The 14,100-nt window shown below is 42.8% G+C and overlaps 1 protein-coding gene across 1 annotated transcript in view; it reads left to right on the top strand.

Annotated features, from left to right (window-relative positions):
* The window catches only part of LOC144600374 (coagulation factor V-like), a 66,510-nt gene that overhangs the window by 35,170 nt on the left and 17,240 nt on the right, over nt 1–14,100 (top strand). Inside the window, exons 12-16 of the mRNA XM_078411949.1 lie at nt 4,077–4,286; nt 6,096–7,281; nt 9,296–9,464; nt 10,332–10,571; nt 10,816–11,044. Of these exons, the coding sequence (XP_078268075.1) occupies nt 4,077–4,286; nt 6,096–7,281; nt 9,296–9,464; nt 10,332–10,571; nt 10,816–11,044 (2,034 nt within the window). The remainder of the gene's footprint in view (nt 1–4,076; nt 4,287–6,095; nt 7,282–9,295; nt 9,465–10,331; nt 10,572–10,815; nt 11,045–14,100) is intronic.

Below are 14,100 nucleotides of genomic sequence, written 5' to 3'. Positions count from 1 at the left end.
CTCCCATGTGGTATGGAGTGCCCCCAAATGAACGGACAGCGGGATGGAACGCGCGCCAGCCTGTTCCTTCCCTGTGAACCCCGCCAGTGCAAAAGGGACCCCTGTGGACAGGGGAGAGTCAAAGGGTTCCTCTGTGTGGACCACGGTGCATGAAGCCCCCGTGTCCAACAGATAATTGCCCCTTTGCCTCTCCACTACCATCTCCACAAGCGGCCTCTTCCACGCATCGTAGCGGAGAGGACACAGATAGGCGGGCTGCGCGGGCTGATGTCATTGGGGAATGTCCAGTGCCCCCTCCGCACCCGGGGAGCCGGTAGCGACTGCCACCTTCCTCTGTGCGGCCATGAGGGACCGCATCACCTCGATCATCGTTTCGATGATCTCGGGCTTAACTGGGACATCGGCGCGCAGGGTGGTGCCAACCCTATCTTCCTTGGTGTGGGCCCTGCAATCCTTCCGCCAGTGCCCCACCTTACCGCACTTAAAACACTTGGACTGTGCGGTAGGGTTACCCTCCTGTCGCCACTCCTTTTGGGCCGGTGCAGTAGCCTCCGCTACGTGCACCTTCCCTTTTACTAGTCGGGTAGACGTACTCCGGGTGTTTCTATACCCTACCGTGAGACGGTCCAAAACCGCCTCCTCTGTACTATTTGTGGGATCAAACCAGGCTTTCGCCTGCTCCCTGACGGCCGCCAGGCTGTTTGACACCAAACATCGGAGCCACTGGGCTCTCCCATTCCCGACCAGGACATCCCGCGCGGGCAGCTGCTCTGATACACTGTCCACAGTCGCGCCGCAAAAACCTTTGGGGGTTCTCCCTCCATCTGGAGGGTCTTCCCTAATCGGGCAAATGGACCCTCATTGCCCATCCCCAAGACTTCCAGGACCTCGTCCCGCAGGAGATCGTAGGTCCTGGTCCCTCTTTTACTCTCATCTGAGAGGCATTGGAGGATCGAGCTGTCCAGGGAGAACAGCAACAATTTTGCCCGTTCTCCCTCGTTGCAACCGTTTATTGCGGCGGTTTGCTCTATCTCCCTGAAATGCAGCGAAGGGTCCCCTGATTCGGACAATTTTGCAACATGCCCGATCATGGCTCTTAACTGCTGGGAACTGTGGGGCACCACGATCTCGCTCTGAATGGGTCCGGCGTCCCCATTCAGCGCGGTGGGTCCCCGTCTGGTTTCCAGGACCGGGCACATGGGCGCCGGTGCCGAGTCCTCGACCGGGAGCTCCTCTCTCTCTCTCTCCCCTACACTACCCCTTTTCCAGGATGCCTCGTAGCTAGGGGGATCGCGGAGTCTGGGGGCTGAAGCCATCACGGTCTTTCTGGGGACCAGAACCGGGACCTTCGCACCCGCTAGTGACTGGCCCGCGGGGGGTTCATCAAACAGACCAGCCCCCTTGCTTTATTTAAAGCACCCCGCAGACCCTCTATCTCCAGCAGGCAGGCCCCGTGGTCGGCCCCTTCCGACCTGTCCTCCAAAACCATTTTATAGGCTGCCCTAACTCCCTTAAGGTTCTCTTCCTGGGTCTCCAGCTGGTGGCTCAGGGAAGCGCACTGCTCCCGGAGCCTGCCCTCACTGAGCATAGCCTCAGTGATCTGACACTCCATCAGCTCTACCCTGGCTTCGTGGCGGTTGGTCACGACCCGGCGCTCCTTGTTTAAAGAGTCCAGAGCCTCGATCAATTGGTTCCCACCCGCAGCCTTCTCCTCTACCTCCTCCTGAAGGTCCCTAATCTGGGCTGCCTGTGCCACAACCACGCGGTCCAACCACCAGGTCAGCCAGACCGCCTTTTCTACAGATTTCTTGTGGGCTTTACTGGCCGTCCACCGGATCGCTGCATCCAGTGGGCGCTTGTCCTCTAACAAACCACACATCCATTGTTCGGTGATATTCACCTTACTAAAAACATAGTCCGCAATGCGCTCGTCCATTACATCCTTACTTTTAAAATCTTTTTCTGGTACACTATCATCCTGCTGCCAGTGTCCCTTCGTGGTCGCCATTATCTGTCCCTTCGTGACACATCGCAAAATTTACCAACACATATTCATTTACACACCCACGTTTATTCAAATCACCCTCCCCTCTACACTAAACTATGTCCAGGATGTGCAGGATCGGGGTACATGCTCACCATGGGGCTATTACTGGGGTTACTGGCTGTTCGTGCTGCTTCTCCGCTGCTTTCCGTGAGGGTCATGCTTGTCCCCTGAGTTTCTTCCTTCCGTTTCTTGCGTTCCTGGCCAGTCGTTGCGAGCGTTTCTGTCCCTGCTGCGAGCGTGTCTTTCTTGCCTGTCTTTTCGTCTTCCTCCTGGCTTGCGTTCCTTGCAGGTTTTCTTGCAGTATTTCTTCTTGAGTTGCATGCTGGTTCCTCTCTCTTGCACTTTGCTTCTTCTTGCCTGTCTTTTCTTCCTCCTGCATCCGTTTGACTTGCTCCCTTGCACCAGTTTTTCTTGCGTTTAAAACCCAAAAGTCGTGGCCAGTTATACTATTCTGACCCGTCCTATCTCCCGCCAGATCTTGGAATCTCTTTGTTTAAAAGATATGTATGAGTTTTCTCTCTGATCTGCGCTTATGTCCGGGGGTACCGGGGATGGCCAGACGGTGTTAATTGGTATTTCGTTGCGAGGTGATGGGTTTAACTGGTTTCCCATCACCTACCAGGTAGTTTTCTATGGGCTATTGTGCCCCCTTAACGAGATTAACTGTGTAGGTCGGCTTGGGGCATTGTGATTATGCTGATGTCAGCGCCCCAGTGTCTGGACTTCGACCTGGTTTCGCAGGCTTCTGCATGGCCAATACCCATCCATTGTTCTGGCCGTGGCTTTGCAGAAACCTAGAGACTGGGCTGTAAGGTTTTTTGCTCTTGTGGCTGGTCACGAGGTCCTGCGGCCATTTTAGGACCCACAGATTGTGACATCCCTTGGTAAACTGACCGCAGCCTTTCTCCGCTATCAGCCCCAGTCTCCCGTTTAAAATGTCCAAACTGCAGCTCTTTGGTTTGGTGTTGCTTTCAGAATGAGGGAAAACTTCTCAAATCTTACACTAGAGACACATGATACTCCAAGTTTCCTGTCAGAGGACAATCGCAATAGAAGAATATATAGGTACTGATTTATAAGTATCTTTTTTTAGTTGCTAGACCATACCTTTATAAATTATGTCAACCGTTTAACACCGTTAATGCAATCTAAAATGCTGTGAACATTGGAAGACTATAATGAAAACAGAAATTAAAGGAAATACTTGGCATGAATAGATAGAAGAATATTTCACCTCAATGAATGTCAGAACTGTTTGATCCAAACCAAATAGTGAAAACACACATGAGCCAAAACCCTGGTCAAACACTATTTTCCATTTTTTTATTATATGCATTGGGTATGGAATTATTTATTGCAGGTATGAAAATCAAGACATTGCAAATGCCATTAAGTTGAACTAAAAACAAAAAATACTGCAAATGCTCAGCATGACAGACAGCTTCCATGGAGAAACGGATTTCATGTAGCGGGCCATTAATGGTTCATAAAATCAAAAATGTCAGTGATGTTTCTGTATAAATCCAAACTGCTCTCCATCATTTTTTATTATAATTTGTATTAATTTGTCTCTGATGTGTGGTTGTACATTTTATCATACAGTTAGACAATATACTTGGACATACCATTTCTGCAGTTAATGCAGGGATTATGTTTACCCAGGCTGGTGTATCTGGAACCTGTTCAGGGCAGAGATGAGAAACTATTTTTTCATCTAGAGATTTGGTGCACTTTGGTATTCCTTACCCAAGAGGGCCTCAGCCACTGTATATATTCAGGACAAAGATCGATGGAATATTAAATACTGAGGGAATTAAGGGATGTAGGGTTTTTACTGGAAATTGGCAATGAGGTAAAGATCAGCAAATTTCTTACTAAATGTGCAGCTGGCATGAGCATCCTCTTTTTCTGTTTCTTATGCTACCAAACATACTCTTTGAGTTATGATTTTTGTGTATTCTTGTATTATTCAAATGTACTATTTGTTATCCTTTAGATATTGATTTGTATGCATCTTCCTATTTTGTAGGTATTAATGGGTTTGTGTTTGAAAATGTCCCCAAGTTGAATTTCTGTTTGAATGAAGTGATTTTTTGGCACGTAATACTTGGTGCCCAAGAAAAGTTCCTGTCAATCTACTTCCATGGACAAACGTTTAAAAACGATGGGGTGTACGAAGATGTGTTAACACTCTTTCCACTTTCCAGTGAAACAATTCATATGGAAATGGATAACATTGGTGAGTAATGGAAATGGTTGTTTTACTTTGCAAGGAGAGGGGACAGAGAGCTGCCATGTTTCACTGTGATATGATCCAGGCATTATGTTGGGATTATATTCTCTAGCACTCTATGGTGTTGACTCCACTAGAGTTCACAGAGCTGGAAAAACAAAATCCATGGTCTATAACGCACAATCATCATTATGGTTGTAGCTTCAGGACTCATTTGTCATGCACAGCCAGAAAATTCAGTAATGACCACATAAGTGAACCAAACATGAAAATATAAAGAGTCGTCCAAAGGCCTTTGGAGGGCGGCTAGATCATGTTAACCAACAGATCTATCTGGTAAACAACATGTTAATTATGAGACAGATTCTAGCACGGGAAAGCCCAGTGCTGGCATTCCCCAAACTTCTCCCTCACAACACATAATCAGCACATAATTATAAGCGCTTTTGCAAGCTAACTTAATAATAAAAATAGAAAATGCTAGGATATTCTGTAGGTCAGGAAGTACCTGCGGTGAGAGAACCAGAGTTAATGTTTCATAAGAACCCAGCATTGAAGGGTCATGCACCAGAACTTCATCACAAATTCCAGCTTATATTGAAAATGAACCAACACTAACACTAACACTAACCTACACATTAGGGACAATTTACAATTTTTACCAAAGTCAATTAACTTATAAACCTGTAGGTCTTTACAGTGTGGGAGGAAACCAGAACGCCCAGAGAATACCTATGCAGTCACAGGGAGAACTTACAAACCCCTTACAAACTGTACCCGTAGTCAGCATTGAACCCAGGTCTCTGGCACGGTAAGGCAACAACTCTACCATTGCACCACCGTGACCCCCCAAACTGATGGGTTCTGCCATCTTCTTGACCAGTTATGACAGGTTGGTTTACACACTAGTATTCTTCTCGATTCTTTCTATGTCATTACCATTCCTGCACAAAACAAAAAAATTGGATAGTAGTTCTTTTATACATCATTAAATAATAGGTATTCTTGTGGATTAATTTTTTTGGCAACGCTATTTTTGCTGTACAAAGCTTTTTATAACAACCAGACTTAGTTGTATTAATTCCGCGGCTGAAGTTAGTTCTCCACGTTATTGGTGGTACAGAATGATTAGTGCTAAATTACACTAGAATGTCAGATTACAAACAAGCTTTCCCAGAACCTAGTGAAAGTTCGATGACCTTGCTTAAGCAACAGATACTAAACTATATATTTAATTGGAGCTTCATACAATAACAATATTTTGGCAAGTTTCAGACAGAATAAGCCAGTTGTAAACATATTTACTGCCTCATGTTCTATTATCTGTCTTAAACCTCCTCACCTTTCAATTTTTCTTCTCTTTAAGACCATTTTTAAATTCATCATGCTGATCTTTTTTTTTGATGACCTTCTCCAATACTTCTGGCTCAGACTGGTCTATTTTAATTTCCAGGAGAGGGCCTTACAATGTATTTCTATATGGAAACTGCTAAGTATATGTGAGTTTCTGTTGCTAAGGATTTACGACTAGCGTTAGAGTATTTGGATTTAAAATGTTGATTGTCACAATTGCCACTGCAACACTCCGTGTGCCTGGCATAAATATGAAGGTCTGATTTTATTTCTGGGCTGTTGGATGCAGAGAAGTAAATCTTCAGCTACAACACTTCTGTAATTGAAGTATTTCTAAATGAAATTGGTTCACCTGTTGTCTCTGATGTCTCCTCAAATCCCCTCAGATAAGTTAATTGTAAGTAAAGATTAATATTTATCATTCTACCATCTTACCGTGTCATTAATCTCCCAATCGTTTAGGTTTGTGGCAGCTGGAACCACTTAATCGTCATTACCAAATGCAGGGCATGACGGCAAAGTACAGAGTTCGGAACTGCGACGATGATCCAGAAAACATGGATGACTTTCTCATCGACCTTGATTCAAAAAAAGATGATCCTGACCTGGCAGTGGGAAGCATTCTTAAACATGAAAGGTTTTTTTTCACACCACGTGGAATCAAACACAACGATAATCAAACAAACTTTTATGAAGCAATTGACATGGAGGAAGAAATAAATGCTACCGATGATGGGCAAAATATGACTGAGATAGATCCAGTCTGGTCCCACTGTAGGCAAGGGCAATCTCAAACCTTAGGGGAACAATTAAGTAGGGAAAAGAAAGAAATTCACTTTCTAAATGGTGGGATTAACAAACAATTTTCCAAGCACGCCAATGATCTGAACCGAACAATAAGAAAGGATTTCGATGATACACCTGAAAGCAGCAAAAATCAAATCTTAACAAATTCTGATAACTTACACAGTAACTCTTCATTCAAGAAAGTCAGGAGATCTGATAAAGATGGTAGAAGTGAAAATATAGATGAGTTACTGAAAGCAAATTTTAGCTCAGATTACCTTATTCTGACAAACAGAATGAAAGATATATCATTACATGATCTTCTGAAATTTAACCTGACCTCAGCTGGGATCGATGGAGAACCAGATTTGCTCCATGCAAATCAGACTCATCAATCCAATGAAAGTCTGAACCTGGTGGATGAGGTTACCATAAATAACTTCACTCTTCAAGCAAATAAGTCCGAACATGTGTTTAGCAATGAAACAAAAGGAATGAATTTCTGGGAGAATGAGACAACAGTAGAGTTTATGAAATCTGAAGATGTAACACATAATCAAACATTATTTGACAAAAATTCAACAACAGAAGCCGACTTCAATTCTAAGATAGCTGAGGAAAGGCAACTTGATTATGATGACGATGAAGAAGAAACTAATAGTGGAGCTGGCGATGAATCCGGCTACAGAGATCAGGATGAAACCAATTCCAGAAGAATCTTTAGCAGAGAGTCATGCCCCGAGGAGGCACCAAAACACGTCGTAAGAACATCCAGTTCACAATCTAAGTATTATTACATTGCAGCAGTCGAGGTGATTTGGGATTATGAAGGCAATAAAACCGATAGAGCTTCCGAGCACAGGTAAAAGGTTCATTTTGCACAATTAGAAATATGGAAAAATAGGAGCAGGAGTAAGCCATTTAGCCCTCTGAACTGTGTAGAAAGGAACTGCAGATGCAAGTTTGTACCAAAGATAGACAGAAAGTGCTGGAGTAACTTAACGGGTCAGGCAGCATCTCTGGAGAAAAAGGATGAGTGACGTTTCGGGTCGGGACACTTCCTCAGTCCGTTCTCCAGAGATGCTGCTTGACCTGCTGAGTTACCAGCAACTGCAGTTATTTCTTTTTTTAAAAATCAAAATAAACTCAGGATAAAAAATACGTACAAAACAAGAACTGTGCAAAATTATATACAATGATAATACCTTAGCCAGTTATAGCAGGCAATCGGTTATAAGGGACACTATTTCACCCTCCACCTCCCAATCTCCATTATACCAAGGGTTTACTGTACTTGTAAATGCATAACATCACCTAAATATATTTAAAGATCTCTACAGCGATTTAAGTATATTTGTAGTGTGGTCAGTATTGCAGTGTTGACCACATGGCAAAACAATATTTTTTTGCAAATTCTCTCAACTAACAAGCTGAAAATGACCAGGTAATTTGTTTTTGACTGGGTGATCTCAGATGAGAGATCAGCATTGGCGAGGCCCTGTAAATAACTGCATATTCTAAAATGGGATGCTTAAAGTCCAACTCAAAATTCGTAAGCATTTCAGTTAAGACTTCCGTCCCAAAGATGGTGCTTTTAACAAAGGAACACTTTCTCAGTACAGTTGTAACTTGGGTGCTCAAATTTCTGGAGCCCAACCCATTTAACATGTATCTCGGTGGATGATTAATCAAGGCACAAAGTCTCAGCAAGCGCCCACCTTCATGGGAGTGATCAACTACTGGATAAAATGATAACAAGGTCAATAAAAAAAGTCAACTGTTTTCAATTTATTTGTTAAATATATATGTGAATAATTGTGTAATAATATTGATTATTGGAAATTATTCAGTCCTACTCATAAGGTCATTAGTGACAAGTGCAGAGTTAGGCCATTCGGCCCATCAAGTCTACTCCGACATTCAATCATGGCTGATCTCTCTCTCCCTCCTAACCCCATTCTCCTGCCTTCTCCCCATAATCCCTGAAACCAGTACTAATCAAGAATCTATCTATCTCTGCTTTAAAAATATCGATTGATGGCCTCCATAGCCTTCTGTGGCAAAGAATTCCACAGATTCACCACCCTCTGACTAAAGACATTCCTTCGCAACTCTTTCCTAAAATAATGTCGTTTAATTCTGAGGCTATGACCTCTAGTCCTAGACTCTCCTACTAGTGGAAACCCTCTCCACATCCACTCTGTCCAAGCTTTTCACTATTTGGTACGTTTTAAATGAGGTCCCTCCTCATTCTTCTAATCTCCAGCGAATATAGGCCCAGTGTCATCAAAAGCTCATCATAAGTTAACCCACTCATTCCTGGGATCATTCTTGTAGTCCTCCTCCAGCCCCTCTCCAGGGCCAACACATCCTCAGATATGGTGCCCAAAATTGCTCACAATAGTCCAAATGCGGCCTGACCAGTGCCTTACAGAGCCTTAGCATTACATCGCTGGTTTTCGTATTCTAGCCCTCTTGACATAAATGCTAGCATTGCATTTGCCTTCTTTACTACCAATTCGACTTGCAGATTAACTTTTTGGGAATCTTGCACCAGCACTCCCAAATCCCTTTGCACCTCCGATCTCTGGATTCTCTCCCCATTTAGAAAATAGTCTACGCCTTTATTCCTACTATCAAAATGCATGACTCCACACTTTATTCCATCTGCTACTTCTCTGCCCACTCTCCCAACCTGTCCAAGTCCTTCTGCAGAGTCCCTGCTTTCTCTGGTGGGTATTCATGGTCCCCGTTGTGAATGGAACTGTATGAGAGCCCTTTTCAGGATATTCATGATATTTTATGGAAATCGCATTTATATTCATTAATGCCTCCAACTGGGGCCAAATCATATTTAACATGACAATGTTATGCAGCTGGAGGCAGCAAACACGGAGGCGAAGACTTGGCAGTAAATTCAAGAAGGCAGTGTTTATACAATATAAGGACAGCATGTTCAAACAACCCATGATCCATGGAGAAAATGAAATACACTTGGGCATCCTCGGACCTATCATCAGTGCCGAGATCAATGATATCATTGTGGTGAGTCAACTATTTGAAAAGGAATGGTCTCTGCGGAAAGCAGAAAGGGGTGGAGACAGAAAGATGTGACTCGTGTTGGGATTCCGTTGGAGGTGGCAAAAATGTCGGAGGATTACGTGCCGTAGGCGACAGCTGACAGGGTGATCCACATCTTCCATCTCCACTGTTCCCTCCGCAACTCCCTGTTGCAGTCATCACTTCCCACTCAAACCACCCCTCCCCAGGTACTTTCCCCTGTAACCGCAGAAGATTCAACACCTGTCCCTATACCTCCTCCCTTGTCCATCCAGGGATCCTGACAGTCCTTTCAGGTGAGGCAGAGGTTCACTTGCACCTCTTCCAACCTCATCTCCTGTACCCATTTTTCTCGGTGTGGACTCCTCTATATTGGTGAGACCAAGCGCAGACTGGGCAATATGAATATTGATTTCTCTAATTTCAAGTAACGCTTGCATTCCCTCTCTCTCTCTCTCTCTGTCCCTACCCCAGCCATAGACATCCCGCTAGTTTCACTGTTCGTATCCCTTCATTATCACCTTTTCCCCAACCAACAATGGACCATTGTGGGCTTCACCTTTCCTTGACTATTGGTGCTGGCTCTAATTTGTTCTGTACCTTTTCATACTTTTCATACTTTTAGTTTCCCTCTCCCCTCTCAGTCCGAAGGAAGGCCTCAACCCAAAACATCACCTATTCCTTTTCGGCAGAGCCATTAAGTTACTCCAGTATTTTGTGTCTATCAATGAATGTTAAGTGTTCTTTTTAGATTGAAGAAACACAAGTAGTTTAACACAGGGAAAACAGCCGAGCAAGAAGCAGATTTGAAAGTTGTCCCAGTAATTGGTATAACCAATTTTATTCACATAGGTAAAGTTCAAGAACATGGCCTCTAGACCTTACTCTATTCACACCCATGGCGTGCCACGTGAAATACCAATTGAATACACATATGAGGAAGAAGAGTTAAAAGACTGGCCTAGAAAGGAAGAAGATATAGTTCAACCAGGTCAGACAAAGGACTACATCTGGCGTGTAACAAAGGGATCAGCACCCACTGAAAAGGCCTTTGACTGCAGAGCTTGGTCATATTACTCAGATGTCAACCCAGTAAGTCAATCCATCTTTACAGGATATTTCTTGTTCAATTCAGTTGTGTCAATTATTAGCTAGTTAGCCTTTCAGCTTGCTTTTATGAGGGAATTCAAAGAACTTTCAACATCAGTCTCTTGAATTAACTTTAACTGTACCTCCCTAAATTTACAATTGCTTCAAATTCAGAATTCTCAATGACATGCCAAGTTATTTGGAGCAACCTGCAATATCAGTCACATTTTGCTGTTTTTCTGATCAGGAACGAGATGTCCACACAGGATTGATTGGTCCTTTAATCATCTGTAAAAAAGGGACATTGCACAAGATCTCTCGAGGGATATTAAAGGTTCAGGAATTCTCTTTGCTTTTCATGACTTTTGATGAAAACAAAAGCTGGTACTTGGAAGACAACATCCGTATGTTCTGCAAACATCAATGTTATATCAAACAAGAGAGCACTGCATTTCAAAACAGCATGAAGTTTCATGGTAAGTCCTTTCCCATTAATTTCAGCATTTGTGTAAGTGTGATTGTCTTATTCCTTACAATGCCATTGACTGCTGTGATAGAGAACATAGATGTCTGTAGAGCACGTGATGTTAAATTAAACTATTTGTTTCTGACTGCACATGGTCTACAGTCTACATGTTCCCTGCATATACATGTGCCTATCTAAAAACTTCTTAAAAGCTATATTGCATCTTCTTTCACCAACACCCCTAGCAGCACGTTCCAGGCGCCTACCATTCTATGCATAAAAATAATTTGTTTCATACTTCTCCCTTCTCTCTCTCATCTTATAGCTGTCATCTATTTTTTCACATTTCCAACCTGGGGAACAGTTTCTGGCTGTTTACCCTTTCAACAAGGAGAAGACATAGAAATGGGGTTGAGAGGGAAAAATAGATCAGCCATGATTTAATAGCAAGTAGACTCGATGGGCTGAATGGCCTAAATCTGGTCCTTAGGCTTTTATGCCACTCATAATTTTATGTACTTCCATCAGGTCTCCCCTCAGCTTTCGATGCTGCAGAGAAAACAATCCATGTTTGTCCAACCTCTCCTTCCAAATAAAACCCTCTAATCCAGTTAGCAAGACATCCCTTCTGTATCCTATCCAAGGAATTATGCTGGCAATTTCCAGCATTGGATGTCAAGACCCCAATTCATAGTTAGAATATCCCATTGAACATGGGCAGTTATTATTCAATCACATTCTTCAAAATGTATAATTAATTTACTTATCTAATATGTTTAATAACAAATTGCAAATTCCGACTTCTAAAATCTCCCTGAAGAAACAGATATCGATTACATTATCCTTAGACCATGACCCCACAGATAAGCACAAGGCCATAGACTTCCCAGCGTCACCATCATTTTGCCATATGTAAAGTTATGGTGGCATGGTGGCGCAGCAGTAGAGTTGCTGCCTTACAGCACTTGCAACACCCGTGTTTGATCCTGTCTACAGGTGCTGTCTGTACGGAGTTTGTACGTTCTCCCCGTGACCGCGTGGGTTTTCTCAGAGATCTTCAGTTGCCTCCAACATTCCAAAGGCGTACAGGTTTGTAGGTAAATTGGCTTGGTATAAATGTAAATTGTCCCTAGTGTGTGTAGGATAGTGTTAATGTGCGGGGATCACTGGTCGGTGCGGACTTGTTGGGCCGAAGGGCCTGGTTCCACGCTGTATCTCTAAACTAAACTAAACTAAAACTAAAATGAGCAATTACAGAAAGTGGACATGTTCCATGAAATGTAGAAGGTTAAGGTCTGTTTTAATTGAGGATTTTAGAATTCTGAAGCAAATGAACCTGAGAGGTGACCTGGTTGAAGTATATGATTCGGGCAGGCGTGGATAGGATAGATAGGCAAAATCTTTTTTCCATGGTATAAGTATCAAAAACTAATGTGGTGAGAATTATGCATGCAGTGCGCAGCAGACATTTGCATGTCTTTCTACTATATCCCCAATGGCCCTTTCCTTCAGCAGCCAACCACAATCTCATTCCCACCACCACGACAACAGCCTTTAAGGCCATATTAAGACTCAACATTTTTAAGAACTTTGAAATTTGAAGGATGCAAGATGGCATTGGTAATGTGACGACCCTTGAGTACTGCCTCTTATGATTGTTCTTTATCTATCATAAGATTTTTATTGAATGTGTGCAAAAAAAAAGGAATTTTGCTGTACCTAGGTACATGTGGCAATCAAGTGTCATTGACCCACTGGTTGATATCTGGACCATACTGCCAAAGGAGGCAGTGGAATCAGCTACAATTGCTTCATTTAAGAGGCATTTAGACATACACATAAACAGATAAAGCATTGAAGAAAAATTGATTGGTGTGGAGGGGCAAAAAGGATGCAGTCGACCTGTTTCAGTGTCACACAAGCCAATGTCTACGATAGAATTAATCTTATAAAGAATTACTTCACCCTGAGATAATTTGAAAGCAACAAGTCTCCATCGTGTCACAGTGCATAGGGTTTTGAACAAAACTTCTAATACAAGAGTTCATGATAAACCCTTTGTTTAAAAAATGGCTCTGACAGATATAGTTTTGGATAAATCTTAGTGTGAAGCTATTCACCAATGCACAGGATTTCCCAAACTATCCCTGCCATCCTGATTCAATTGTATCATGATTGCCATGGTGGGGACTATTGATATTACCTTTTATTCAAGTAAGTGTTTACATTAAAACTAATTTACCCAATATTCTTACTTTATTTTCATCACACTTCCAAACTAATAAGTGAATAGCCATTAAGGTAGTCATTGGCAAAACCTCAGCCTTGGCAAAGAATTGTGAAGCAATGAGTAAAATTCAGTACAGGCAAGGGCAAAATTCTCGAGACATAAATTGACAGAAACCAGGAGCCCAGTAATACTCAAAAGTTCAAGATATTTTCCTCCACAACCCACAAGAACGTGAGAGAATTAAGGTTGAGCCTTGTCCTTGCAGAGTAGCCCTTGGGGCCTTGTGAGCACCCAATCAAGACAAGTAGAATGAGAGTTATGGTGGCATTTGGAGCTTTGATGGCAAACAATATCAAAGGACACAGTGGAATGCCCCAGGAATTTTGATAAATATGTCAATAGACAATAGGTGCAGGAGTAAGCCATTCGGCCCTTCGAGCCAGCACAGCCATTCAATGTGATCATGGCTGATCATTCTCAATCAGTACCCCGTTCCTGCCTTCTCCCCATACCCCCAGACTCCGCTATCCTTAAGAGCTCTATCTAGCTATGTCCTGAGCTTGCCAGAGTTCTTTCAATTATTACAGAAGGTTTCAACTCCCTTACAAAAAAAGCTAATCAACTCAGTTAACTATTTTTCTGTATGTACTTGCCAATGGGATGCCATTTAGAGCACCCCCCACATTATCTTGGGCAGATGGCTGGTCTGCACAATTATGTCTCTGATTTTTTTCACTTGTCCAATTGCAAAGGCCCATCATCCTCATTTTCAATAAACTTGAAGAATACATTCTACCAGAATGGAAGAAATTTTCATGATTCAACTACAATAAGTA

Source organism: Rhinoraja longicauda, chromosome 15, assembly GCF_053455715.1.
Source record: "Rhinoraja longicauda isolate Sanriku21f chromosome 15, sRhiLon1.1, whole genome shotgun sequence".
In the NCBI taxonomy this organism is placed as follows: Eukaryota; Metazoa; Chordata; class Chondrichthyes; order Rajiformes; family Arhynchobatidae; genus Rhinoraja; species Rhinoraja longicauda.
This window is presented reverse-complemented; position numbering and strand designations above follow the sequence as displayed.